This window comes from Lytechinus pictus, chromosome 17 (assembly GCF_037042905.1).
Source record: "Lytechinus pictus isolate F3 Inbred chromosome 17, Lp3.0, whole genome shotgun sequence".
Lineage (NCBI taxonomy): Eukaryota > Metazoa > Echinodermata > Echinoidea > Temnopleuroida > Toxopneustidae > Lytechinus > Lytechinus pictus.
The window spans coordinates 7,951,628-7,978,484 of record NC_087261.1 but is presented as its reverse complement, the minus strand read 5'-3'; the positions used below and the strand labels follow the sequence as shown (position 1 = coordinate 7,978,484).

Genomic DNA, 26,857 nt, shown 5'->3' with positions numbered 1-26,857 from the left:
GGGGGCTTTGCACAGCTAGAAAATAAAGCTCAGCTCAGTGTATAGCATAAGGTCGCTTATGCTTCTTTCTAATAACTTCAATATCATTGGTTATTATAAGAATTTGATATTTTTTAATGGAGCGTGAAGAATGAAAAGCGGAGTCTGATGCTGAATGAGAACACCTCTACGCCATCAAGCAACAGCGACATATGTACCTTCTTGTTTTTATCGGGATTGTTTTCATTTAATAATGAACGGGAATGACATTCGAATCCCATCCACCGATGATGTTTCTATAGAGTTAGAGGAGGCTTACGTAGAAGCACCACCGCAGACTACCACAGCAAGAATAGAAAGTAGATCTCATCGAAGGCTACTCTTTTGGAGTTGGTGGATAGCATTATCTCGAAGTGCCCCGGAGGGAATAGGCGTGGCAGGATTAAAGTACGCCCTACTTCCTACGGAGAGTTGGTGCAGACGGTGAGGAGTTTACAATTCGTATTATCATTTTTCGTGAAAGAGACTTAAGGCGACCACACATGCACCTTACGATTGGTCTGCGACCCGATTTAAGAAAACAATGTAGTAGAATATCTTACTGTGTAATTTTCTAAATCATCGTACGAATACCTATGTTTAAATCTGTGACTATGCTATCATCCTTCTTAGAATAAAAGCGAATTTAATATCTAGTCGTAATGACGTCATAGCAGTCGTAAGATTGGCTACGATTTGAAACTAATTTGGCCTTTATTCCGAAATAAAGGCTTGCAATCTTTCAAAATGGTTATATTAGTATTCTCTCAATTAATTTTAACCTCAAATAAAATGATGTGTTCCATTCACATTTTCAGAAAATGAGCAAAATGCGATTTGTCCCCAAATCGGATCGCGAACAGTCGTAAGGTGTGCGGTTGCCTTTATGAAGGAAATAATTAAAGCCCGGCGCACACCACTACACGATGCAACGCGATTGTTAAACAAATCGCATTTTGCATGAAATGTAAAAGACTAGGGTAAATAGCATCATCGAAATAAAGTCCGAAATCGGCTCCAATTGGCAGTCGTTGATGACGCCATCACGATTTGAAATTAAATTCATGGCCCTGGAAAGCGGGGGTGCTGAAGCACCCTCAAGATTTTCCCTGGGATGTTGCATGTATTATTTTCATTAGGCAGCACCCCCTGGAATTCTGGTAGGTGTTTAAAGGGAAACAATTGTGATCATGTAATAACATAAGAAAAAGGAAAGTGGGGTTGTGACGTCATTAGCCCACCTTATGAATATTCATGAAGACATGCCTAGAACTGTTTCACCGGAATAATGCAAATCTTTAAAATCCAATACCTTCGTTATTTGTTATTTGATTATTATGAAATTTTCAGCATTTTTTTGGTGAATTTTACTCTATTTATTTAGATATAAATATCTTCAGCCCGGAGTATCCCTTTAAAAATGGAGAAATGTAAGGAAAATTATCTCTATTTGTAGTGCAACCTTATTTGTTTTATTTTTTTGTCAAATTTCTCCGGACCAAAATAATCTAAAAATTTCAATGAAAACCTTTTTTTTCACGTCAAATTTACATCAACATCCCCACTAAAAAATCGTCCCCAGGGCCATGATTGAATTCACTGTTATTCCTATATACAGTTGTGCTAAAAAAAAATGTGAACCCCACCATAAAATGCACTCCTTCATGCTGAGCGATAAATGTAGATACCTTCTCTACAGTGTTCGGCGAGCCAAGAGAAACAATCTTTACTGAATTTAATATTGTTATCACACGACTTATCACTTAAAACATGGCAGAACTTGAATCCATTAAATATGTTTATTTTCTGTTGGGATTCACTAACTTTTGCGCACCACTGTACATGGTATATAGGGAGCCTCGAAATAGACTGGAATATTGAATTGTACTCATACCACTATTCGAAATTTGTATCAATAAGATTTTATAAGTTGGAATGTTCATACAAAATGCTTTTATGATCTATTTGGAAATAGGATCGATGTGGATCGTGTATTGTCCGCCAGACTAATTCGTGGACAAGAAGTTGGCCTAAACGTGATCTTCAATATTTTTTCGCATACAAAAGATGTAGGGACTGTGGACAGACAACTATAATGCGATATATGATACTGATTGCCTCTACCAGGAAATATGATAGTGCATGACGTAACATGAAAAGAGAAATAAGAGAAGTACACAGTAGCAGTCGAAATTAGGGCACTAACCAAACTTCATTTCTGGAAATCTATAAGTGAGCGAAGTAACCAATTTAAAGAACGAAAAAAAAATATATTTCTCGTAGATATCGGCGATAATTTCACTTTATACTTTGCCCTTTTCTTACATTGTCTAACAATTACAATAGGGGAGGCAGGATAAAATTAGATCAAATCGGACCTACAATGAAAGGACATTTTATTGGAAATTATATCCTTATTATACTTTATGGGACAAGTATTTGCAGGTGCTTTCTCTTATGATGATGATTTAATCCTACTGCCACCTAGTGTTGTTGCCCTCAACAGAATTATCCTTATTTGTCAGGATTATGCTTCGGAATATGCTTCGAAATTCAATAGTGAGAAGAGCCAGCTTATCATAATTATTTAGACATCTTTCATTCTCTTTCCATTCACCATCTCTCTCTATCTCACTCTATCTCTCTCTCTCGCCCTTACTCTTTTCTATTTCGTTCACTTCCCTACCTCTTGCCAGTTTTCCTTCGCTTGTCAACTCTGCGCTTTCTGCATAATCTAACATTACCTGCGCAGTCCCGCAAGGTTCACTGCTAGGACCACTTTTTTCATCATGTACGTAAATGATTTAATAGACTGTGTTAAAATTTATGTCAGGCTCAGTTGTACGCCGATGACACGGTTCTTTACTTTTCTCACCCATCGATCCAAAACGTAGAGTCAGCTCCTAACTCCGACCTAGAGAATGTTCATATGTGGATGAATAATAACAAACTGAGTGTCAATTTGAATAAAACATAATGCATTCCTAATCGGAAGTAAACATATGCTTGCTCAATGCAATGTCTTGAATGTAGCATTAAACAATTCCCGTATAAACCAAGTGCGTGAATTTAAGTACTTGGGAATGATTTGTAATGAAACTTTGATCTGGAATAAACATATTGAAAAACTAGTCCAGAAAGTAAGTAAGATGGTTGGTTTTCTAGGACGATTGAGACGCTCGTTGAATGAATCAGTTGTAAACTCAATTTATAGGTATTTTATACTCCCATATTTTGATTATGGTGACGTAATATTAAACTCAGCATGTAATGAATATACCGAACAACTCCAGAAGGTACAGAACAGAGCAGCTCGTATCATATTAAAAATAAAATCAGAGTCACATATATCTGTCGCTGAGCTGCATAATTCTCTGGGCTGGCAATTTCTAAACAAAAGGAGAAATCAGCATTGTATTGTTTTTATGTACAAGGTAATGCACGAATTAACTCCTCTGTATTTACGTACCGGTAGTGAATTTAAAATCGCGCCTCAATATTACTCTTCTCGTTATGGCGAAAAAATACTTTTACCTAAACCACGGACATAATTCCTTAATAAGAGGTGCCAAGGTATATAATGCCCTACCTTTGGACTTAAAATTGTCTCCTACTGTAAACAGTTTAAGAACTAAATTATCATCTCACTTCGGTGACCTGCTTACCTTGTCATGAAGTCAATATTGTATGCTTTTTTGTTTCTTCTTCTTCTTCCCCTTCTCCTCCCCATTGTTCCTTTAAGAGACTTTAACTTACTATCTGATTTTGATCTTATTCTACTGAATAGTTCCACAAAGTGCTTTCTCCTTTTTACTTTTTATTTCTCACTTATATGAATCCAATCAGTGTATATATATATATATACATGTTTTTATATATTTATTCCGCCGTTGTCGCAATGCAATTTGTATTTTTATCCTGAATTCCTTTCAATATTTTTACGCTCTTATTGTTGTCCTCATAAAATTGTATGCATGAACCAAAATCTTGTGTTATTTGACAGTTTACAATCATTGCATATTCATTTGTATTCATTGTATATTCATTTTATTCATTTTATTATTCCTTGCACCTTGTGAAAACTTTTTTCAAATAATATGATAGCAGCCTAATTCATTCAATTGATTCATTTCATAAAATATTTAGTGTTAATTCTTGCCAAACTATTTAATTTCATGATCTTTTCTTATTAGTTACATGATATATCATATCACTTTTGTTATTTTGTTTGATTTACCGTATATGTAATGCTTCTTTCATATGTGTTTACTTTTTACTTTGTATTGTATATGGACCCCATGGAAGAACAGTATAGCCATGTCGACTAAACTAAATATGGGCTATCCATCCGTGTTGCATTTTTTTGTGTTTTTTAAACGGAAAATAAATACTATACTATACTCTTTCTCAGTGTCTCTTTCTCAATATCTGTTTCTATAGGTTGGGATGGCTGATTATACTCATCTGTGCCGTAACGGCCTGTACGATCATGATCGCTGAGAGGTCTTTCTATTTCGCCTCCTCTCCTCTCTCAGTCGACATCAGTGTTAACCAGACTTCAGCCGAGCTAACCTTCCCAAAGGTCGTCATCTGTAATTTCAATTTATTTGTGTGAGTAATTAATCCAATTAATGTTATTGTCCCACCCCCGAAACATACTCCAGTCCGATTGATGATATGCCAATCAAAACAACATATGAGCTTGAGTTGATCGGTCAGTTTTGTTTTTTGGTTGTTGGTAGTTGTGTGTGGGTGTGTGTGTGTGTGTGTATATATGGGGGGTAATAGTATCACCTCGTTCAGAAATTCTCACGGCGCCTCATTTTGTAGGGATTTTCTTTTATTTGTTTACGTACTTCCGTAAATAGAATTTTTCCCTCCTGTCTTTCCCCTTTCACATGTTTTAAAATATTTTAGATTTTTTTTTTGGGGGGGGGTGGGGGCTGGTAGTTAATTTGCTTAATTTTTACCTAAAGGGGTACTCCGGGCTAAAAAATAGTTGTATCTTAATAAATAGAGTAGAATTCACGAGCAAAATGCTATAATTTTTACAAAAGCTGATAACAAATAACGATAGTTACTAAATTTCATAGTTTGACAATAGTTTGTGAAAACAGTTATATATAGGCCTACGTCATCATGAATATTCATTTGGTTGGCTAATGATGGCGCATCCCCACTTTCCCTTTTCATAAATCTGAAATCATAATTATTTCATATTTCTGTACATTTGTGTGTGATATGTCTCCCTTGTCACAAAATGAGTTGCAATTATGCACTAAGTCAATGCTAATCCAGGTTTGTTTGTTTTTTAGTTGTAGGTGAAGAAAATTTGAATAAACATAATTTCATGTAATGAAATACAAAGGAACAAGTGTGGATATGACATCGATTTGCTTATTGAATATTTTTTTAGATACATTCCTAGAACTGTTGCTCTGAATAATATAAATCTTTAATGTCTTAACTTTGTTATTCCACTTCCGTTTTCGATGGAATCTTCAGTTTCTTGTCTTGTTTAATTTGTCTTAATCTATTCAAATCATATTAGTTTCAGACTGGAGTACCCCTATAATGTTTATCAACGTTCTTGTTTAGAAATGGTTCCATGTCATTTGCTCCGGTGACATTAACTCCGCTGCAAAGTATACACATGAATGGAATGACCGACTTCAACCCTGGATTTAGCACGAATACACTATCCTAAACTTAATCATAAACCTAACATAAATTCCTATTGCCTCCCTAACCCTAATCCTACATCTTAAGACGAAATAAAGCCTGGAGCAAAATGTCGTGTCACCTGAGAAATAGGTGCGATTTGTGACAGTGCATGTCTCTTGTTTGTGAAACCGCCCTTGTGTAGTTCGTACTTTTATAATGTAAACTCTCCTTTAATGTATTTAACAATCGAGATCTCCATCGACTTTGCATTCGTCATTTTTTCTTGTTTTCTTCTTCAGAAAATCCAAAACACAGGCCCGTCCAGCGGTCGATAAGGTACTTCGGATTTACGAGAACAGTCGATATAATCCCAATAAAAACATAACACTGTCAGAGGAAGAAGTGGAAGAAATTCGCAAACACGATATGACGGAAATATACAACGAATTAAAACACACAAAGGAGGATATGTTTATCAGGTAATGTTTCATGGGATGTTTGTTTTATCACCATGATAAGGCTTTTTTAGTTTCATTGACAAAAATCGAACTTATTGCACAGTCACATGGTATCACCGCAATGGTTAATAATGATATTCAGAAATCGATTTAATCTAATGTTAAATAAATTATAATAGCTAGGATGTAATCAGTTAATAGATAAAACTTAATTCCCAATCCCTCGTCGCTCTACACATGTTTATATTTGGGAGATCTTCAAGGTATGCAAGAAAAATAAGACATATTTGTCTGATTTGTTGTAAAAAAGAACTACCAATGTGTTTTTTTAGGGGATGGATTAGCGCTACATAAACAATCATCCCCAAACTTTCAGGAAAGAAAAAATATTGTTAATCTACCAAGTACATGACATAAAAGTGTAGTTATCATTAGGACAAGTAAAAAAAGATAGTAATAGATCGTCCGGGTTTTTCGAGAGCAGTGATGAGGGAGGTCCTTACTATTTACTTTTTTTGTGCTATTTTTTAATCAAATGATGGTCAGGCCAATGTCAGGCTCGATTTATGTGATCGATGCTTGCTCAATGTTAATAATAATTGAGTAGAACACACATATGTATATGCATATATAAATGAATATATTGGAAATCTATGGAAAATGTATTATGCAATAAAAAAATTATTGATGTATTACTGTATTATTGTAAAACAAAATGTTCATGTCAAGTAAATGATTTAAACACTTTTTTTATATAGGCCCTATGTAAGGGTAAAAAGGGAAGTGCATGGTGAGCACTTTTATTATTAACATGATCAAAAGTTTATTCAGAGTAAAATATACACCTGGTGAGCACTTTTATTATTAACATGATCAAAAGTTTATTCAGAGTAAAATATACACCTGGGGCCCGTTGCATAAAACTATTTACCTGAGAAAACAGGTTGTTTTTACCGGAGTTTTTGCCCTGTGTTAAAGTCAATGAAATCAGACTAACCTTAGTTTTCAGTTTTTACCAGAGTTTTCTCTGGTAAAAAGTTTTATGCAACGGGCCCCTGGGGCGTGTTTCACAAAGATTAAAGTATGACTTAAGTCACACTTAAGGACGTTCCACAGTTATGTTTGTGCGCATCATGATCTGCGCATATTTTACACTCTGCGCATATTCTACACTCTGCGCATATTTTACACTCTGCGCCCTGACGTCACAATGGATGAACAGGTAATTGATCAGCTGTAGGTGTGAGCTGGGGGCGTTTCATGAAAGGACTTGTCGGACGTTTTATCCGACAAGTCCCATTTTATCCGACAGTTACCATAGGAACAGTGCCTCTCAGCCAATCAAAATCATGGAAAGATGTCAGATATGACAACTTATATGATGAAAATATTGATGAAACGCTCCCCTGATGTCTGCACTAACTTCAGATCCGATGTGTTATTTTATGAAGCTAATAAACTGGAACTATTCCATGGACAATTTTTTATTCCTCTACAATTTAAAAATACTTTACTCTGTAGCGCTGCAAACTATGACGAATATGACCCCGATCCGAGTTTGAATAAAGTGTATAGTGGTTTGGACCGGGGGTTTGGAATTTTTCCTCACAATACAAAGCTTTTCGGCGCGTTTTAGGATGTTTAGTAAGCACATTTATTCGAATAAAAGTGCTGATAGTTTGAAAACAAGCACATGAACCCATATTTTTTAATGTTTGCACCTCTAAGGTATACCTTCCTCTACAACTTTGCAAAGTTTAGTGAAAATTACATGGGTTTTGAATTAGTGCAGCATTTCTTGTACTTCTTAAGTTTGTTATTGAAATTTTACATTTTTTGAGGTTGAGTTTTTGTTGTCTTTCGTGCAATCTCTGAGAATTGAGAATGCTCTTAGACATTAAAGAGCAAATAAATACCAATATAAATAGATTATCCATCATAAGGATACAATCATTAATTACAATGCGAAATTTGATGAAATTTTCATGGGTTTTGACTAAGTAATAACGCTTTAAACTCTTTGTTGTGATATCGTGAGGTCTAAAAATGCCAAAGTCTTTTGAATGCGCAATTCTTAAGAACATTCATTTGGGTGAACTTTGAAGTTATATAGCAAAAAATCAAGCACATGGACACATGTTAATTGGTGCATATTTAGAATGTTCAGGTGCTAAAGTATCTATGTGCAAAGTATGATGAAAATGACATGGATTTTCAATGTTTGGGAGCAAGACTACGGAACCATTCGCATTTTAGACGGTATTATCAAACTTTTGCTTGCTTATGTTTTCGGCGCATTTTGGGCTGTTTCAAGCCAACTCGCAATACTTTGGACGCTGATTATTTAAAAACTAGCACATGAACCCCATATTTTTACTGCTTTAACGCCTTCAAAATATACTCCTTTACTAATGTAGAGAATATGATAAAAATGACATGGATTTTGAATATTTAGGAGCAGAACTACGGGACTATTCGTATTTTATACATTTTTGACGGTATTATCAGACTTTTGCCGGTTTTCGGCGCATATTGTGCTGTTTCAAGCCAACTCGCAACATTTTAGACAGTGATAATTTAAAAACAAGCACATGGACCCCATATTTTTGATAATTTAACGTCTTCATAATAAATTCTTCTTCAAATATAGGGGGTAAGATGAAAATGACATGGATTTTGAGTGTTTGGGAGCAGAACTAAGGAACCATTCGCATTTTACACGGTATTATCAGACTTTTGCATGTTGTCGGTGCATTTTAGGCGATTTTCAAGCCAACCCGCAATACTTTGGACACCGATTGTTCAAAAACGAGCACATGGACCCCATATTTTTAACTTCAATGCATTCCTCTACAAGTTAACCGTATTTGATGAAAATGACATGGATTTTGAATAAAGTGCAACTTAAACTAAACTTTCTTAATTTTCAAGTAGATTCACATCTTTTGAAGATTTGATTTTTGTCTCGCCTGCATAGCAGAGCGAGACTATAGGCGCCGCTTTTCCGACGGCGGCGGCGGCGGCGGCGTCAACATCAAATCTTAAACTAAGGTTAAGTTTTTTAAATGACATCATAACTTAGAAATTATATGGACCTAGTTCATGAAACTTGGACATAAGGTTAATCAAGTATTATTGAACTTCCTGCCTGAGGTTCAGATCACATGACCGAGGTCAAAGGTCATTTAGGGTCAATGAACTTAGACCATGTTGGGAAAATTATTTTCAAAATCTTAACCGAAGGTTAAGTTTTTGAAATGACATCATAACTTAGAAAGTATATGGACCTAGTTCATGAAACTTGGGCATAAGGTTAATCAAGTATTAGTGAACATCCTGCTTGAGTTTCAGGTCACGTGACCAAGGTCAAAGGTCATTTAGGGTCAATGAACTTTGGTCAAGTTCGGGATATTTGTTGAATTACTATCATAACTTTGAAAATTTATGGATCTAGTCCATGAAACTTGGACATGAGGTTAATCAAGTATTAGTGAACATCCTGCCTGAGTTTCAGGTCACATGACCAAGGTCAAAGGTCATTTAGGGTCAATGAACTTTGGCCAAGTTGGGGGTATTTGTTGAATTACCATCATAACTTTGAAAATTTATGGATTTAGTTCATGAAACTTGGACATTAGGTTAATCAAATACCACTGAATATCATGTGCGAGTTTCAGGTCACATGACCATGGTCAATGGTCATTTAAGGTCAATGAACTTTGGCCGTGTTGGGGGTATATGTTAAATTACCATCCTAACTCTGAAAGTTTATGGATCTAGTTCATAAAACTTGGACATAAGAGTAATCAAGTATCACTGAACATCCTGTACAAGTTTCAGGTCACATGACCATGGTCAAAGGTCATTAAAGGTCAATTAACTTTGGACATGTTGAGGTTATTTGTTGAATTACCATCCTAACTCTGAAAGTTTATGGATCTAGTTCATAAAACTTGGGATATAAGAGTAATCAAGCATCACTGAACATCCCCTGTGAGTTTCAGGTCACAAAACCAAGTCAAAGGTCAGTTAAGGTCAAAAAACTTAGGCCATGTTGGGGTAATTGTTGAAGTGCCATCATAACTTTGAAAGTTTATGGATAGAGTGAATGAAATGTGGACATGGGTGTAGTTGACAGTCTTAAGTCTCCGCCGTTCAAATGTCATTTATGGTCAATGAACGTGGTATTATGTCATTATATGAATGATGTTTTTGTGAATGATTATTTTATAGTAGTTTTCAAAGTTAGCACTGCTGCTATATTAAATTGCGTAATGCAGGCGAGACTGCCAGAGGCGTTCCACTTGTTGGAAGTTTATGCACCATTCTTGTCAAATGAGGGCGTTGTTGACTTCAAATAGATATAGTTTTTCAAATTTAAAGACTTTTTCCTTCTTTGGTATCTACTTAGTTACATATCCTGAAAGTTTGATAAAGTTTGATGCGATATCGACAGGGTAAAGATGATTTAAACTCATTTGGTGAATTCATGAGGTCTAAGAGAGGCATAATTCTCTTAATTGCGCAACATTTCATATCATTCAAATACGGCGACTTTGAAGTCCCGTAGAAAAAAAAATAAGCACATGAACCTATATTATTTTTTGCAATTTCACAATGCATAGATACCAAAATATATCTCTGCTAAATTTGGTGAAAATGACATGGACTTCATTTTAACTGTGGAACGTCCTTAAATGCAACGCGTACATGATAGGTACGCAGTAGTGCGCGTCCTCATGACACGATCTGACGAATGCCGTCAAGCCTTTCATACCGTACGTAACTCGGTATTTAAATTCACTAAGTATTGATAAGCACGCATATTTATCACTTCTGTTTACATTTAATTGCAGAGTAGTATTTGGCGGTCAGCAAGTTCTCTTAGAGGATATCGTACCAGTCTTTACTACATTCGGGGTATGTTATCAGATTAATGACGGGCAAGATGGAAGGAAATTACTGAAAGCTGCGGGTGCCGGTATGGATAATCCTAATTCTTTTGATTGTACTAGTGCTACTACTATTATTACTTCTTCTTCAGCTTCTACTACTACTACTACTACAAAGTAAGGCATCTATAAATTGCCTGATACTACTAGGGACAAAAATCGCGCTCATTTCCTTTTTTCAGAGTCATTCATGAAATAAAACATTGTTCAACTTCTTAGTTACTCAATTTCTGACCTTGAAAATAGCTTTTTGGTGGGGGTTGGGGCAAATTACTATTTAGAGTGATGAGCATCCAAACTTGCAAAGTGCCAGAATTCCAAGAAAGCATCGAAAATGCATGATTTGCCTTTTATATTTGCAATTCAAATGATATTGCAGTTTTAAGGCTTATAATGCTAAGCTACAAACTGTATCTATCAAATATATATTAAGAACAATAATTATAGTTAATTTATTAATTATAAAAAAACATATTGAAATATCAAAAACTGACAATTAAATATCATGTATTTGGTCTTTATTCATTTTATTGGTTTATCCAGTGATCCCTTAAAGGGCTGGTCCGGGCTGAAAATATTATTGTCTAAATAAATAGAGTAAAAATCATAAAACATAATGCTAAATATTTTATTAAAATCGGATAACAAATAACGAAGTTGTTGAATTTTAAAGTTTATCATTATTTTATCAAAACAGTTATATGCACATCGTCATGAATACTCATTAGGTGGGCTGATGATGTCACATCCCCACTTTCCTTGTTCTTATGTTATTACATAAAATCATAAATATTTCATTTTTTCGTACATGTGTAAATGATGTGTCTCCATTATTATGAAATAAGTTGCGGCAGTAAATAACTAATGCCCTTAATCAGTTGTCAATCCAATTGTTTTAGTCCTTGGTAGAAATTATTTGAATAAACCTGATTCCATATAATAAAATGCAAAAGATCAAGTGGGGATATGACATCATCAGCCCACCTAATGAATATTCATAAGGACATGCATAGAACTGTTTCACCGAAATAATGCAAATCTTTGAAATTCAATAACTTTGTTATTTGTTATCCGATTTTTATCAAGTTTTCAGCATTTTGCTTTGTGAATTTTACTCTATTTATTGAGATATAAATATCTCCAGTCTGGACCATCCCTTTAAAAGGAAAATGAAATGAAAAATTCAATTATGATATAATTTTTATAATTTTTTCCCTCATAATTTTGAAGAAAAATACAATATAAAAATAACTATTGTGGTAGCTTTGTTTTGTACTTTTTCACTTTGTACTTTTAATGAGAATCGTTGAAAGAAGCTTCTTGACATCCTGTTTCTTATTCACTTTGGACACATTCAAGGAAGGGCCTTTGGTCTGAGTATGATACTCAACGTAGAACAAGACAAGTATTACTACAACACATTCCTGAAGGATGCAGTCGGTTTTTCTATCCATCTGCTTGATCAAAATGATACCACTTACTTGCACCAAGAAGGATTTCAGGTCGGACCGGGCACGTCTACGGCAGTATCTATCACTGCTAGACAGGTATATAATTTTGGTTATGTTATCTTCATAATTCTTAGCAATGTGTATAAAAGTTACTATTCACTGACAGACGGGTAAATGTTTGTTATTATAACATCTAGATTCGGGACTTCTTGAATGATAGTTTCTTTTATCGTGACTTTTTCATTCACTTATGAATTTATTATGACGGCTTTCTGGTTATAGGAATATCACGAGTTTCTGTCACCTCCTGACTTCTATCTTGTCTTATCTGTTGGCATTATTCGATAATTTGAATATCTTTGTTAACGGCTGGACAGAGTTATGTCGATTTTCAAAAAAAATCAACCAAAGCATCTGTCTTATAAAGGATAATAATATATAGTAATATAACTCATTACCACTCTTCTGTCCTCTCTCTCTCTGTCTTTATTTCTGTCTCTCCCTTTCTCTCCCTCTTTCTCTCTCGTCTCTTTATGTAGATATACAACGAGGAGCCGCCTTATGGAGTTTGTGGAGAAACGAAACTGCAGTATTATTACAAATATTCCAGAAATAAGTGTCTTGTCGAATGCTTAGCCCAAGCGGTGGTATCAGCATGCGGATGTCGAACACCCTCGCTTCCAGGTAATGGGGGTTAATAAAACGTACTTAGTTTATTACAATTACAAATATCGCACAAATTCTTCATGCTTTCAGTAGTTAGACCCTTCACCATGATCTAAACCAAGAGACATAGCAACAGCATAAGCCGTGTGAACCACTGGCCTACATGGGGGGAATTGATTTTCACCACAGAAAAAAAGGAAGATGATGACCGACAAGAAAAGGAAAAAAAGAATGTGGAATATGATGTCATGTTCTAAAATATGTCAAAATATATCACGAAATTACATTACATTGCATATTTTTAAAAAGTCGAAAATAATCCTCGCCTCAATCGCTGGCAGTTTTTTTTTTTTTTTTTTGGGGGGGGGGGGGCTCACTGGGCTACTAATGTTAACTCTGATACATAGTTATGTCACCGTTAATTTGGGATATTGTTTTTTTCTATAACATAAATATGCTTCAGTTTATTGACCATTGTCTTTATTAATTCAGATTCTGATGATGGTCAGACGATCGAATACTTAATAATCTATATTTCTTGCAACGACCTCGCTTCACTTTCTTTTGATCTCGATATACATACGGGTATATCACGTTTAAGATGGCGAAAATAAAAGAAGGATATGGAATGATGTACAACATCATTAAAGTTATTTTGATGTATTTTTTCTCTCTTTTTTATATTAAATAGGCAATGCACCCGTGTGTGATGCAATTGCTGTTGGGACATGCACCAACATCTTTTTTGGTAAGTTTCACTGCAAACACTCCGGTGTTGATTTAACACCAGCCTGGAATCTTACATATGTCCACACCAGAGAAGTATTGAAACAGCACCAGTTTGAAATCAAACCGATGCTGTTTTAATACTAATTGGTGTTGTATAAACTTCTTTCTGGTGTTAGACCAAAACGAAACTGGTGTTGTTTACCACTTCTCTGGTGTGGACATATATAGATTCCGGGCTGGTGTTAAATCAACACTGGAGTTTTTGCAGTGAATTGCAAACGCTAATTTCTTTCTCTCTGTTCATGTTTTTTGTTCCTACCGTCAAATTATTATGATATTACTTAATGAATTCTTAGATATTTCATGACTTTTGAGACAAATAAGCAAACGTTTAACAACGTACGTATGGCAAGCCATTTGATCACTTCTTGATATCGAAAAATCAAATTGTTGGAAACCATTTTATGTTTTAACAAAAATGGCAACTGTTAATTAATACAATAAGATGACATATTACGGCTTGTCAAACGATGACTAAAACGCATTGATATCACAACCCCTGGAAATATGGAAAATACACTGCAATTTCATGGATTTAAATATGCAAAATAAGAAATTTTACCAACTTTTGGTGAAGTGTTTCTATGTGTGTGTTGTTTATCCCTACCGGTTAACCGTAAACGCCCGTTTATTAATAGCGTTTAAACATCGTTCAAAATAAATCTAATGACCGAGGCATATATAATGTCTACATATAGAGGGGATAATGCATTTATGAAGCCCACATATTTAGGCCCGGTTTGTGCTGTAGCTAGTGTGTATGCATGGTTCTGGTAATATATACAGATAAGTGATCAAGACAATAGCAATGAAAGGGGGAATTGTTCCGTAGCCTAAATGTTAACGTTTGTATTTTATTTCGTTTTTTCTGAAAAAGGAACTTCCTTCAATTCTTTATTTTTAAAATCCGGCCTACCGATACTGGTTTTCAGAAAGGGCAACCAAACAATTTTTTACCGCCACTTTCAGAAGTAAAACCCAATTTCCTCTTATCGCTCTATCTCTCCTGAAAATCTAAAGAGATCGGCAACATAACTTTGTGCGATCCCGATTCTGTTGGTGCGTGCAGCAATACCTTCTGTGGTTCGTATATCAACAGCCGTTTTCTTCTTTTTATCAATACATATAACATATTGGTATGTGAAGAGTTTATTTGCAAAAGTTGTTAGGTCCACTTTTGACCATTCCGTGAAAAACCATGTTTTTATTCTCACGTAATTGCAATATTCTTATGAGAAACTAAATTTTCATGATGTACTAACCTATCATGTGAACATAACATTGGGTATAAAAATTTAATTTATATATATATATATATATATATATATATGTATTAAAATATTATCATTGTGGACCTAGTCCCTTTTGCAAGAAAACTTAAATGAATCCAATCTCTTTTGATTAAAAAAGTGATTTTTCTTTGCCACTTTCACTCACGTTTTCATTTTAATATCAAATTTCTTTGGTATCATCAGAGCGACTTAAAATTTATAGGTATAGAGACAGAAAACAATAAAATGTATGAATTTATGAGTTCTTCAGAAGAGTTTGGTTGCAAAAGGGGTTAGTTCCACTCCAAGAAAATCACTTGTTTTTTATTCTACCATATTGCAATATTCTTATGCGAAACTAAATTTTCATGATACCCAACTATGAGTACATAACATTGGTATAAAAGAAATCTACCTGTCTTCATATTTTGTAAGATATTATTTTCCAAAAAAAATGATGTGTGGATCTAACCCCTTTTGCAACCAAACTGAAATGGACTTAACCTCTTTTGAAAAATGGATGTTTCTTTGCCAATTTAGTTCACTTTTTAATGGGAATTTCAACTTTTCCCTGGTATCATCTTAAAGGGATGGTCCGGGCTAAAAATATTTATATCTAAATAAATAGAGTAAAATTCACGAAGCAAAATGCTGAAAATTTCATCAAAATCGGATAACATATAACGAAGTTATTGAATTTAAAAGTTTATCTATATTTTGTGAAAACAGTTATATGCACATCGTCATGAATATTCATTAGGTGGGCTGATGATGTCGCTTCCCCACTTTCCCTTTGTTATGTTATTACATTAAATCATAAAAGTTTCATTTTTTTCATACATGTGTAAATGATGTGTCTCCATAATGATGAAATAAGTTGCGGCAATAAATAACTAATGCACTTCGTCAGTTGTCAGTGAAACTGTTTTAGTTCTTGGTAGAAAATTTTCGAATTAACCTAATTTCACATAATAAAATACAAAAGAACAAGTGGGGATATGACATCATCAGCTCACCTAATGAATATTCATAAAGACATGCCTCGAACTGTTTCACCGAAATAATGCAAATCTTTAAAATTCTATTTTGTTATTTGTTATCCGATTTTGATCAAATTTTCAGCATTTTGCTTTGTGAATTTTACTCTATTTATTGAGATATAAATATTTCCAGCCTGGACCATCTCTTTAAAGAGCTATTAAAAATCTAAACATTGAGACATAAAAATCAAATTTGATGAAAAATAGACCTAACCCCTTTTGCAAGTGAGCTCTTCATATGTGTGTGTGGGGGTGTGCGTGTGATGGTGTGTGTGTGTGTGTGTGTGTATTTGTATTGGTCGCAGTTATTAAATATGACCACAATTTTAATCATAATCAACATCATTTTTATTTCTATAATTTTGTTTCTCTCTCTCTTTTGTTATATATAAGAATTATAAGAGCAATTAAATTCATTCATTTCGTTATTTCCTCTTTAAGGATATTCATAGCATTGAAGGATTAAGAATTTTCCAGAATGTCTCGGTAAGGCTCTGTTAGGCATGCCTATTTAATAGGCTGAGTAATAGTTTTGTTATTTCTGGAATGTACAAAGGTAAACAATATAAACTCCTAAACAATAGAGCCTGCCAATTTCACTGAGGTCATTAAAGATTCTTCTAGAATTGATCTGCTATAGAAAGAAGGAGAATGTTCTTTTTAAAGACAATACTAGAAGCTTCCAGAATAATGGAAATCTATATATGTAAGCTGGCAGTTTCTTCTTCATATCAGATCAGAACTGAGTTTCACAAGAGACTTTATGTCAGAGTATAGTTTATTTACAACTGGAATACAACATCTTCTGTTGAATTATTTGCACGCCATCAATGAATTGTTTGCAGTTACTTTGAAAGAGGAATTCTCAGTTCTCATCGAGATCATCAACCTATTTTAATGAACGCTTTTCAACCCATGGATTGCTGAAATTGACTGTTTATCATCAATATCATCTTCACAGACATTTCAACTCGTTACAGTGACTCTTATCATTCATCGTGTTTAAACATCAATTTCATCATCGCCAGCATTGTGGAAATTCATTTAAGGAACCTATGTCAGCCAACTTGGACATATACAGTGCGTATCAAAAAAAAGTTTACACTTAGAAAAAAATCCTGTAAAATTATACATTTGTAATATCTTGAAGATTTTTCCACATTTTAACATTGGTACAGATCCATTTAAGCAAATGACGATATAACTGTCGAAAAATATTTCCGCTTGAGTGAGCACCACTTGCTTTTGAAAAGTTAGTGAAAAATTATTTGTGCAGAACTTTGAAATAGTTATGCGAATAAAAGTAGACCTTAATCATGAATAACATGTGGAATTTAGCTAGTAAAATTGATTTGAAGATATCTTTTACCTTTTTAACTTGTTTCCTTGCCCAAACCACTTCGAAGAGTGCATTGCGCAGCACCCCACTCCCCCACACACCGAGGCCATCGTGACGATATTTGCTTTACACCGAGCTGTGATTTACATAAAATGGCTTAGGCTTGATTTTCATTTTGTTAATCATTGTCAAGCTTGGGAAAAGTGTGGAAAAACAAGTATTAAATGAAAAATGAAATGTAAACCCACTTTAAATGATGAAAACTTAGTGGAAAAAATGATAGAGATGTCTGATATAAATTTTTGTTCAGATTCAGTTATGTCCTCAGATCGAGCTGGCACAAAAAGAGTAAAAGTTGCGCTTACTAAGTGTTGAAATTTCAATTTGGGTGGCAAAAATGTTACAAAATGCTTGGATGTATCCTTTTTTATTTCAAATGACTAAAAGTGCAAGGGAAATGTATGAAAAATGTTTCGCAGGGTAAGTTTGATTTCGCCCTTTCCCCTTGACACAGCGTAAAAACGAGCATTTCTGCGCAAATAGATTTCTGCGAGCTTTACAAAATATGTACAATGCTCACTCAATTGTAACATTCTGACAAAACTTTTACTTTCATTGGATAGATGAGACCCAAACCCAAGATTATATGTGAAAAATTTACCCACATGTTGTATATTTTGTAATTCTCACGGCTTTTTCAAAGTGTAAACTTTTTTTGATACGCACTGGTATAAGAATATCTATTACCTGTAATAAGAAGAAAGAAAATCAAATTTAAAAATAAATTTTCATTGTTATTTGTTGCAGTATCGTAACAGTTTTCTTTTTTTTGTTGTTATTTTTCCTTTTTCTGCTTCTTCTCATTATCAGGGGGTTGAGTGTGTGAAGTGTAGGTGATTGTGTGGGTTTTTACTTTTTTCTTTCACCTTTTCCTCATATTATTTCGAATTAAGGTTATTATAAATGGAAAAAAACTTTAGATTTATATATATATATATATATATATATATATACATGTATATTTATATCAAAGAGTTGCCAAAGCCGTTGTACACGTATAACTTCGCACATTTGTATACTTTCTCCCATACGTGTACTGTATCAAAGCAATACCTTTGATCCAGCTGAGGCATGGCGGCTTGTCATTGTTCAAAACCCACCTTCACCCGACAACGGAAATTATAATTGGTACAGTGTCGAAAATCTGTCTATCTGACGGTCAATCGGATCGGGGTCGCCCTAGCCACTAACCCGTCTCTGTGGTCTAGTGGTTAAGGCACCGGCGTTCAAAGCTGGGGGCCCGGGTTCGATTCCCGGCAGAGACATTTTTTCGGCATCCCCAATTTTTCAAAAGGGTAGATAGCTCTGGGGAACCTTGATTTAAGCTGCGCCTACCATTGTTCTCTTCATTCATTTCTTTCACACAATATATATATATATATATATATATGTGTGTGTGTGTGGGTGTGTGTGTGTGTGTGTGAGGGGGTGTGTAGGTATGTGTGTGTATTTGTACAACCCAGGCACTCTGTTCAATTCAATTAAATGAAGCAGTTAAATGTAGTCCGAAGACAACTAGTGCATTTCTTGAATCAATCTGTTGTATACTTTTAGTGATGCATATACTTTTAAAACCATTAAAAGTATTTTGATTGATATTTTTTTTTTCTTCTAAGAACCACGTTTTCAACATGGTAGCTTACATTTAGAGCCCTGTGAATGCCCTTTGAACTGCCAGGAAAGAGACTTTCTTGTCGGGGTATCCACAACAAAATACCCATCGCACTTCAGAGCTCGACTACTAGAAGAATATATCAGGGATGGAGTGCTTAACATCCTGAACACAACATCTATCAATTCCTCCTACATTGAGTGAGTATTTCGTTAAAGTGCCTTGTACTATACAGTTACAATAGTTACACGATATGATATCCGGGTATTTTTTGGCAGAAAGCTGGTAATAAACCAGAAATGAAGAATTAGTTATGATTATCATATAGCAACAGTTATCATCATAATATGATGATGATCTTAATGATGAGGAGTGAGTTCCAGATTATCATAGCAACAGTTATGATGATGATATTGATGATGAGGAGGGATTGAAATGTTACCATGATCATGACGACGGTATTGTGGACATCAGTGGGCCTCTGTACCGTATGTCTCTATTCGGTAGATGCTGAATCAGCAATGTTGACAGAAGGTTTTAAGATCATCTCATAATGATGATGATGATGATGGTTTCAAGGGTTAATAATTATGCCTACATGTAGATCTTTTCCCCCTACCTTTCATATATTTCGACCAGCCATTAAATTCATTTTATTTGAGACATTTCCTGTCACTTTCTTTTCTATTTTATTTTATTTAGGGACAACTTCGTTTCCATTGATCTGTTTTTCAGTGACATCAATACCATGGTAGTTACCCAGAAAGCAGCATATACATTTTGGGCATTAATGTGTGAGTAATAATCTTTATAATTACAATTATTATCATTATTATCATTGTTATTATTATTACAACTATTATTATTATCAATATTATTATCAATATAACTATTGTTATTATCATCATCATTGCTATTGTTGCTATTATTTTTCCTGTTTTTATTATCATTATTATTATATCATTATATCATTATTTTCCAAGGAAGGTTTTTCAAGTATGTAGTTATTTCAGGAATTAGATACAGTAATCATGAATACATAAATACGGATATCTGGACATTAATATGTGATTATTCTTATAATTATCATTATTTTCTTTGTTATTATTTTCATTATGATTGTTATTATTATTGTTTTTTGTTATTTTTATTTTACTATTATTAGCAGGAATTAGATACAATAATTGTGGTTCAATATATACATACAATATATACATATATATAAATATATATAAATATATATATGTATATAAATGTGTGAAGTTATACATGTACAACAGCTTTGGCAACTCTTTTATTTTAATATTTTGTGAAAGAAATATATATATATATATATATATATATACATATATATATATATATATATATATATATATACATATATATAATCATCAGTAGTAAGACAGATGGGGAACTACATCACAGAGTGATGAGTACTGCTGATCGATCGATTTATATTATTATTAATATGGCTAACAAATGTAAATAACTTCACCCCATTGTGATATTAAAAACACTGAAAAGATGTACCGTTAGTTATTTAAACATTAATTTAAAAGTGTATATAATTATAATATCTATACTTACATTTTATTCAATTAAATGTATTACGTCCACCGGTTTTCGTTTATGCTCAATCTAATCCGATATATGTATCTAAATTTTCAATTAACCAAAATAATAACATAATAGCAGAATAACCATCACAAGTGATTCGCTTCGCTCCCTCGCTTCCCGTTTCTTAGAATTTAGAATTTGTTCACATCCTGCCACCCCCCCCCCCCCCGCCCTACGGGAAAAAAACAGCAGACGGCCATGTCCTTTGGCAAGGCATGTCTTGTCTATATTTGTCGCCCTCCACCCGGGTGTTAAATTGGTACCAGGTGGGATCTGAATGACAATGTGATAAATTAGTATGTGTATTCGCCTGCAAAAACGGTTGCCTGACCTGGATACTCCCGAGGGAGTGGATATGGTGCACTTTTTGTCTAGAACAGTGATTGATCCCATGACCGGGGTAATAATGATTTCATGTAAGGCGCTGAAGCGTTATACTGTATAAATGTAACTGTTACCATGTCATATCATTATTTACCTATTAAAATCATTTGAGTATCTTTATTTTTTCAGCTGACATAGGTGGGTCTCTTGGACTATGGCTGGGCGGGAGTCTGCTCACATTATTTGAAATCCTGGATCTTTGTGGACACTCGTTCTTCTCTAAGACACGATAGCACCATTTGGAAATAACAACCCGGTCTACAAACCTATTTGTCTGCTCCGTTTTGGCCCATCGATCATGCATCGACCCTACTTCGTCTACATTCTAATAATAATAATGATAATATTGATGATAATAATAATGCTAATAATAAGTGGATTTATACAGCGCTTTTTCCAGAGGATACAAGCGCTTTTGATGGCATAAGACAAGTTAAGGTTTATGATTATATAAGTGTGTTTTAGATGTTTTCTGAAGAGGTCAGGAGAAGAGAGGTTTCGGAGAGATGGTTCTACTAGTCCTACAACTAGTTCATCTACTCACCATGTAGTTACAGTCTATTCGACATAAGAATAAATTATATAAATGGTATATACGTAATCCGTCAGATGAAAATGCTTCCGTTTATAAAAATTATCGTAATTTACTCACAGCGCTAATTCGTAAAACAAAATCACAATATTTTCATAATGAATTTTTACTCAATAAATCCAATATTAATCGCACTTGGAAAACAATTAATTTACTACTTAATAAAAGTAAACCAAGTGAAAATTTTGTGTTTAAACATAACGGGAAAACTGTTACAGAGCCGAGCACTATATCGAATTCGTTTAATAACTTTTTTACTAATATCGGTCCATCTTTGGCAAACAGAATCCCTGAAACTCAAACGGACTATTTGAAGTTTATCAATGATCCACCAACTGACTCCTTGTATCTGTATCCCACCTCGGAGAATGAGATTTGTAACATTGTTAAAACATTTAAAAACAATAAAGCGGCTGGTTTGGATGAATATAGTCCAAGAGTCATCAAACAAGTCGTACCATATATTTGTGGACCTTTGTGTCATATATTTAATTTGTCTTTATCAAAAGGAATATTTCCTCATGAATTAAAAAAGGCCAAAGTGACACCAATTTTTAAATCTGGGGACAAAGGTGAATTTACGAACTACAGACCTATTTCTGTTTTATCTGTTTTTTCTAAGTTATTAGAGCGTATTCTTTACAAGAGGACTTTCGAATTTCTTGAAAAATTTTCTATTCTTTATGATAATCAATTTGGGTTTCGTAAAGATTATTCCACAAGCATGGCTCTTGCAAGTCTCTCTAGTAAAATAATAGATGCTTTTGAAAATAATGAGTTCGCAATTGGAGTTTTCATCGACCTATCCAAAGCCTTTGATACAATTAACCATAACATATTACTATCTAAATTATATCGTTACGGCATACGTGGTATTGCTTATAATTGGTTCACTAGCTATCTTAATAATCGTTTAACAATGTACTAAATACAAATCGTGTGTGTCAGACTTTAAGACAATAACCTGTGGAATTCCCCAGGGCAGTCTCCTCGGCCCATTGTTATTTATATTATATATTAATGATCTTTATAAATCAGCAAATGAGCTATCCTTTATATTATACGCCGATGATACAAATATATTTCATAGCAATTCAAACTTGAACTCCCTTTGTGATATTGTGAATGCAAATCTTGTACATGTATGTGAATGGTTTAAGGCTAACAAATTATCTTTAAATGTCAAGAAATGTAACTACATGGTTTTTCATAATAGAAAGAATGTCGATTTGAATGATGCATGTGTTATACTCGACAACGTAATATTACCACGGGTAGACAAGGCCAAGTTCCTTGGAATTTATTTAGATAGTTTTATGACATGGAAAGATCATATACATGAGATCGAAAGTAAAGTATCCAAAAACATTGGTATTATATCTAGAATTAAATATCTCTTGCCAAGTCACATTCTACGTATGTTATATTGTGCTCTGATACTTCCATATTTCTCGTATTGTAATATTATTTGGGCCAACTCCTGTAAGTCTAGCATCCTAAAGCTTATAATACTGCAAAAGAGGATTGTTCGTATTATATCTGGATTACATTTTCAATCTCACACAAATCCTGTATTCAAAGAGTTAAAATTATTGAAATTTAGCGATATTAATTTGCATCAGCAAAGTATTTTTATGTACAAAAGCATAAACAACATTTTCCCCTCTCAATTTAGTAATCTCTGTCATTTTAACTGCAATTCGGATATTCATAAGTATAGCACGAGAAGCGCTACCCAAATTCATTTACCAAAACATAGAACCCGAAGATTTCAATACGATATTCGCTACTCTGGGCCAAAATTTTGGAACAGTTTACCAGCCCGCCTACAAAACTCTCGTTCTTTGCAATCTTTCTCTTATAAAATGAAACTTTATTAAAATGCTCGCACTGACAGAGATCATTGACATGTTGACATGCTTGAACTACCTTCCATTTCTAATGTTAATTAATGCACATGCCTTACCTGTTGCTCTGCTAGACAAATGTCGCTCAAGCTCTTTATATATACATGTACCAATATTACGTAATTGCGACCAGTTTACTCTGTTATTCAAATGAACTTATCTTCTAATGCCTACATTTCTTCTCCCTCTTCTCCATCTGTGTTTCTTTTTCTACTCTTAACTTTCTTATTTATATGCAATTACATATGATGTCATTACAGTACGTAACTTGTTATTTATTTGTGTCTGGCGACCCCAACTCAAGCTCTGCTTTCCGGGTTTTCGCCTCCTTCAAAATTGTGTCGAAATATATACTGTATTCGTTACTATGTCAAATATTATTTTGTATCTGTTTGAAGGAAATAAATGTGATTTTCAATCAATCAAACCATGTCTGATTGCAATGTAGCATTCCTACTTCTTTGTCTGATCTCCCGATACGCCGCACCTATAAATTCAGTCTAACACCAATTTGTGTTCAGAGGATTGGATGAACTGAATGTGAACCAACTATTTTTATGAGAAAGCGTGCAAATTTACAATCGGACGAAGGGCAGATTTGACCATTTGGAATTGGACTAAACAACAGATAGACAAAGTGAGTGTTGCACTAGATGATGGTTGGACCGAGCGGTAATTAGACTTGATTGACCAAGCTGGTTCAGGAGACATCAAGGACATCTTCAGAGAATAGACCATCTCATAATAGACCTAGTTGATGCAAAACGCATATTCTACTCACATATAGGTCATCTTACAGGATACACAAGAAGAGGGTTGAGGGTCTCGCTCAACTAGATATGTTTATTATTTTTATTTATAATATATTGCATGTAATAATAATAATAATAAAATACATCCCGATACCAGCCAGAAGTTCCAGGAATCGTTTTATGAAGGATTACCCTGAGGTTCATCTGGACTTGCAAGGTCTGTGGAGTGTTTCATCAACATTTTTGTCCGACATGTTGTCAGATCTGACAACTTTCCTTGATGTTGATTGGCTAAGAAGCACTGTTGTTCTGGCAACTGTCGGATAAAATGGGATTTGTCGGATAAAACGTCTGTCAAGTCCTTTCATGAAACGCTCTCCAGGTTTATCCAACAATTTCCGTAGTTGTTGAGGGCCTGACATTAGTGCTTGTGGGTGTTTCATAAAGCTGTTCGTAAAATAAGAGCAACTTTAAGAACGACTGGTGATCCTTTCTTTTGGTAAATGGTATACACCATTGGTGATGGTTTAGCGCGTAAGAAAGGTTCACCAGTAGTTCTTCTTAAGCTCGCTTCTATCTTACGAACAGCTTTATGAAACTGCCCACTTCTCGTCAATCAAAATATCTATCGCCCCCACCCTCCCTATGAAATATTTGGGACAAACAGTTTAACGGTATTATGAATATAGAATAAACGAAGCAACATAGAGATTTTTAAAATAGAAATATCCAAATAAGATGATTGGATGAGGGTTGATCACGTGACAATATTACGGCGGCCGCGCATATTTTTCAAGCAATTTTCAATAGGAAGATCGCGTATCTGGTGCACGGCGGGTGACGTCCCTCATTCTGTCAATCTAAACATAATCTCTAGTATTAATGGCGTGCACACAGACAATGGGGAAAAAATACATGTCTCAATCTAGCCGTGCACCTATAATAAGCTACCCATTAGGAAAGGCTAATTACTTTGCAATCAGAGGGTCTCGCATTCGAATCCCAGGCACTGCGGAAATTTTCCTTTTGCACAGATTAAGTCATCCAAATCGACCTGCACTCGTCCCAGGTGAAGAGAATGGTAGAAAGAAATTCCTCGAAAAATCATTTTATTTACCGACAAAATGGATTCACTTTGGCACCTATCTTTCAAAGCAAGATTATCTATTTGCAAGGGCGGCACCGGAAAATTTGATCTGCAACAAGACGACTTACAGGAAAGTATCATTTATAATTGAATTATAGGGGTATTATAGACTACATGACATTCCTCCCCTATTTACACCCTTCTTTTTCTCGCCTTCTTAGCCTGCTCAGATGGTCGCATCTTGTGGCACCGTTCCTTTATATTATTTTGTGCAATTTGACCATGTTAAACATACCCTCACCGAGTGCCCTGCATCACTGCTATCACACTAAGACAGATCAAACATATACTAGTATATATGTATATATATATATATATATATATATATATATATATATATATATATATATATATATATATATATATATATATACAAATAATAGAGCACGGAGTAAGCATAGCCGTATACAGTAGGGGAGGGGCAATCGCCACCCCCCCCCCTCCCCTCTTCGAATTCTTGAAAACTTATATATTCTATACTGAAAAATTCGCAAAATACACCCAAAGTGTCCACGAAATCTTTAAAGAGAAATCACGTCTTGCCACCCCGACGCCGCCACCCAAAAAAATTTTGCTTACGGTATTTCCTTGATCAGAGTAAGCAATGACGAGACGATTGGATAACATATGTTCAGCTACACAGCTGGTTGTCAAAAGACACCTGTATTAAATGGAATAAGGTAAATGGACTATACATTATAATTTGAACTCCAATCGTTGGTTCACCGATGTTTGAAGTGTGGTTGGAAAATGTGATGGTAACCGATTACACTGGCGCAAAGCCCGTTAATGTCTGCAAAAGGCATTCAGACATCAGTGCCGTGGGAGTGATTTTTGAATAGGGGGTGCTGTTTTGGAAGAAAATTTGAAAAACAAATAAAAAAATACAAAAACTTGCCCAAAATGAAGGTGATTTGGGTAAAAATTTATATTTTTTAGCGGACCAACCAAATTCCCAGCAAACGCTGCCTATGGTATATTACACACGCAGCACCCCATGAAAAATCTCGGGGTACTTTCGTTCCCCGTGCTTCTCAGGACAATGTCAGATATCGATGAAGTCTATACATATAGCAGGTGTCTTTTTCTGTATACCGTATTTTAGCTATTGATTGCCTTATACAAAATATTAGTGCGA

At 34.5% G+C, this 26,857-nt stretch overlaps 1 protein-coding gene across 2 annotated transcripts; it reads left to right on the top strand.

The window, feature by feature from the left end:
* LOC129280557 (acid-sensing ion channel 1B-like) lies at positions 1 to 24,247 on the top strand. Of its 2 annotated transcripts, XM_064112113.1 has the most exons (11): positions 1 to 462; positions 4,459 to 4,629; positions 5,982 to 6,161; positions 10,997 to 11,121; positions 12,452 to 12,639; positions 13,083 to 13,227; positions 13,901 to 13,957; positions 15,019 to 15,081; positions 19,325 to 19,520; positions 20,023 to 20,114; positions 21,451 to 24,247. In XM_064112113.1, exons 1-11 carry the CDS (start codon positions 155 to 157, stop codon positions 21,552 to 21,554), a joined length of 1,629 nt encoding a protein of 542 aa, XP_063968183.1. In that variant the 5' UTR covers positions 1 to 154; the 3' UTR covers positions 21,555 to 24,247. The 2 variants fall into 2 exon arrangements, with proteins under 2 accessions (XP_063968183.1, XP_063968182.1); XM_064112112.1 differs by lacking the exon at positions 15,019 to 15,081 and having other exon boundaries at positions 77 to 462.
* The last annotated feature ends 2,610 nt before the right edge of the window (positions 24,248 to 26,857 follow it).